The sequence below is a fragment of the Octopus bimaculoides genome, chromosome 13 (genome assembly GCF_001194135.2).
Source record: "Octopus bimaculoides isolate UCB-OBI-ISO-001 chromosome 13, ASM119413v2, whole genome shotgun sequence".
NCBI classification, from domain to species: domain Eukaryota; kingdom Metazoa; phylum Mollusca; class Cephalopoda; order Octopoda; family Octopodidae; genus Octopus; species Octopus bimaculoides.
The window spans coordinates 20,066,613-20,070,352 of NC_068993.1; the positions used below are offsets into that span (position 1 = coordinate 20,066,613).

Consider the following 3,740-nt stretch of genomic DNA (forward strand, 5'->3'; position numbering starts at 1 on the left):
CTGGTGGAGCCAACTGGTTCACCAGTCCTCAGTCAAATCGTCCAACCCATGCTAGCATGGAAAGCGGACGTTAAACGATGATGATGAGGAGGATGGAAGATAAATGATAAAATCTTGATGGAAGGTTTTAATTTAGATCACTTTAAACAGGAAGTTTATGTCAGAGATCCAGGGGTGGTCTCAGGCGGGTTGCTATCAAAAGGGTTAAAACCTAACACTCAAACATATATGAAGATACATAGAAATAAGCAGAATAATATTAGAAAGAGAGAGTGTAGGGTGTCTGTGCATATGTGTGATATTAGTAATGGTGTACTTGAAAATTACGATCAATATTAACCCATTATGTGTTGTTCTTTTTCCTACTCAGTTTTTTAACTTCTCTTTCATTATGCCCATGTTTCTCTTTACCAAATTTTTCTACCAAGTTCCTGAGCCAGTACAAAATACTAACGAACCACCTGAGATGAGATCTCCACTCATGCATATTGAGAGCTTTCTGAAAGCCCTGACAAATGCTGATAAAGATGGCCGTATTGTACTTAACAGGAAAAGTAAGTAATAACAAAAACAACAAACACATTACCATTCTTATTGTTCATTATTATATATTAGTATTTACACTATTATCGTTGTGTAGCTCCTTGTTATCCCTGATTTAACAGACCTATGATCAAAGGCTTTCTGACCATGACTATCCTGTCTGTTTTGTTTCTAGGAACATAGTATAAAGAACCTCATTATCCATGAATTCTTTCTTTTGTAAGATAATAGAGAAATGTCGCTGCTATTTCTAGCATAATGGGCTATCGCAATAGTGGGTTGAAGTCACAGGTGGGCTACTGTGGTGTTCTTTTGGGACCACTGACCATTTATAAAAATTTTTCAAATTTAATTTGTCTGTTGGCTATTGAACAGTTGATGACTTTCAGATAGTCTTTTGTGTCACCATTTGTTTAATTTTTGCTTACATAAACATTGCTAATAATAGAAATGGTGAGATTACATGGAAATATTTTTACATGTAAAATATGATAAAATAAACACATAGGCTATGGACAAAAGTAAAAAGAAAATTAAAAAGTGAATAGCTGGCATTAGAAAAAAAGTTTCTAATAATCCCTGGTTAAGCACTTCTCTTTGGTGCATGATTCTTGAAGTTGTGATGTAGATGGTAAAGTTTTGGTTTTAGGTGCTTTACAGCTGCATTACATTTTCTAATTTAGAATTCAAACCAGAGCCATTTTTACCTATAAGATAGAAAATTAACCAAAAGAATATATCAAGTCATCCCATAAGTTCTGTCCGATTTTACCTTGCTCCTTCAGACTACCATTTGTTTCGTAGTTTACAGAATCATTTGGGGGACATAACTTTCGCAAGCCAGTAGGAGGTCGAAACTGACATTTCAGAGTTCTTCGCTTTGAGACCAAAAGAGTTTTACATGGATGGGATTAAAAAGTTTGTAAATAGATGGAAGGAAGTCATAGATAATCAGGGAAAGTACATTGATGATTAAATTTCAATCAAATATAACATTTGATCACTTGTTTTCTTTATTCAAAATTCGGACAGAACTTATAGGATGATCTGATAATATTGAACTATGAACTCTGAGGTATTAAGTCCAAATCCACTGCAGCTATTTTGTTGTAAATTTGAGCAAATTTAATTTTATATGGTTCAGTTCATTGACCTATAAAAAACCTATGATATATGATGAAAGTTTGCAAATACATTTGTCAATTTAGCCTCTACGGTTATCATTTCATCTTTTTATTTTCATCTTTATTTTTTTTTATAGATCTCTTAAGTGTTTCGAGCATCAAGTTCCTTTTACTTAACCCTGCTGTGGAATTTAAATGTATTGTGAATGAAGCTCGTGCTGTTGTCGTTGCTGGTGGAACAATGCAGCCTGTAAGTCTGAGAAAGTATTATGGTTATTATTATTATTATTATCCAATTGATTTGCATTTTGTTTCCTCTTCTGACTGGATCTCAATGAGAGACCTCATGCATGTATATATAAGAAGGTGGGCAGTTGATGTCAGCACAATTTTTCGAGCCTCAAAAGTTGTTGGTTTCTGTGGGTTCTGGTCAAAACATTTGTTGGTACCTTTCTTGTAGGGTACCCTCAACAACAGGGATGATTTTGTTTAGCCACATCCTAGATATCTTAATCACAAGATCCTTGTATTTTGACGGTTTTTCAAATTCCTTTGCTGTGATGTTGCTATCAGTAAGCACTGTCATATCAATTAACAGACATGTTTTTTGTCTCACGTCTTTGATGACAGTGTCTGGCTTGTTATTATCTATTTGCTTATCTGTATATATTCCATAATCCCATAGGATGGTAACATTCTTTCCTTCGGTGACTAGCTCTGGATGATGTTCATACCAGTTTTTAGTGTGTGGGATATTATAGTAACATCACATGCTCCAGTATTAGCCAACTCGATCATTCTATAGGGGCAAGGACTGATCAACTGGTAATAATGCGGTCAATACTCTCAAGTTTGTCATTGCAAAGTCTACCTCATTGTGTGTGACATTAGCTTGATAGTTCTGGGTGAGGAGACTTTGATCTTGTGCCACTAGGATAAATCCTTTTGTTTCAACTTTCAAACGAGTGCTCTGCAACCACTGATGAGTTCTTCTCATATCTACATCAGCTTCCCCAGCTCATTTGGGGTATTGCCCATGCAGTGGATTTTCTCAGCATAACCTTCAAGCTTTCCTGTTTAGCTTTTGTTTTACACTTTTTTGCTGCCTTAGTGGGTAGTGTGTCCTCCTTATCATCATATTTAGAGAGGTTAAGCTCTCATCTGTATTTATATGCATCCTTTGAGATTGAGTATAATTTCTTACCCTATTCATGTTGTCTTACTAGCTGTATCATCCAGTCAGTGTTACTTCGGATGTTCATTTGGAATCCTGTTGTGGTTGTTATATAGGACGCTTCAAGTTGGATTGGGCCACTTCTGCCTTCCTTCATGTGAGATAGAGCCTATGAATGTCTGATTTTGGTTGCTGTATCCTGTTTAGTGTCAGCAGTTACCTACTCTATATGTATATACACATTGGTGTTCATTCAGATTCCAACTGATAGCATTAAAGCTATACTGGACAACTGGTACTGCCAGGGAGTTTATAGCTACAATTCCATTCTGGAAGTTCAGTTCAGTATTCAGGACCATTCTGACACATCTATAATACTCTTTCCTGATCTTCTCTTTCATTGACCTCTGCTGAATTCCTTTCCCTTCCTTTACCCCAAGATACTTATAAAAGCCTTCTTGGTGCAAGTTCTTGATAGATGTATCATTATCAAGCTGGGTCATGGTATTAGCTGTCAGTTTACCACACACATATATAGAGTAAGGCACTCCACTTTATGTTGCTCCAGTCTACGTAACTGTAATATGTACCACTTGGATCCTGGTGCAATTTTCTCTCCCTCACGCGGGGCATATACTTGCTGTTCCACTGTTCAATTCATCAATGCTCCATGCAATAAAGTACTGCAACTTTACTATTTAACAGTCAAATGATGTGTCAAAAATATTTAATTTTCAAACATTGTTAAGGCATATAGTTAAGTTTCTTTCAGTTGTGATTTCTTAACCCCAGGCTAAAATATATAAGCATCTTTTACTGATATATTTTAATAGGCACTAAAATATGCCACAGGTTAAAAGAAAAAAATCTTTTTTTTTTTTATTTCAAGGTGAATGAAT

The 3,740-nt window shown here is 35.5% G+C and overlaps 1 protein-coding gene across 1 annotated transcript in view; it reads left to right on the plus strand.

Annotated features, from left to right (window-relative positions):
- LOC106880298 (ATP-dependent DNA helicase DDX11) overlaps window positions 1-3,740 on the plus strand; it is a 74,119-nt gene that overhangs the window by 34,502 nt on the left and 35,877 nt on the right. Inside the window, exons 19-22 of the mRNA XM_014930172.2 lie at window positions 429-554; window positions 1,805-1,917; window positions 2,894-2,998; window positions 3,282-3,354. Coding sequence (XP_014785658.1) covers window positions 429-554; window positions 1,805-1,917; window positions 2,894-2,998; window positions 3,282-3,354 — 417 coding nt within the window. The remainder of the gene's footprint in view (window positions 1-428; window positions 555-1,804; window positions 1,918-2,893; window positions 2,999-3,281; window positions 3,355-3,740) is intronic.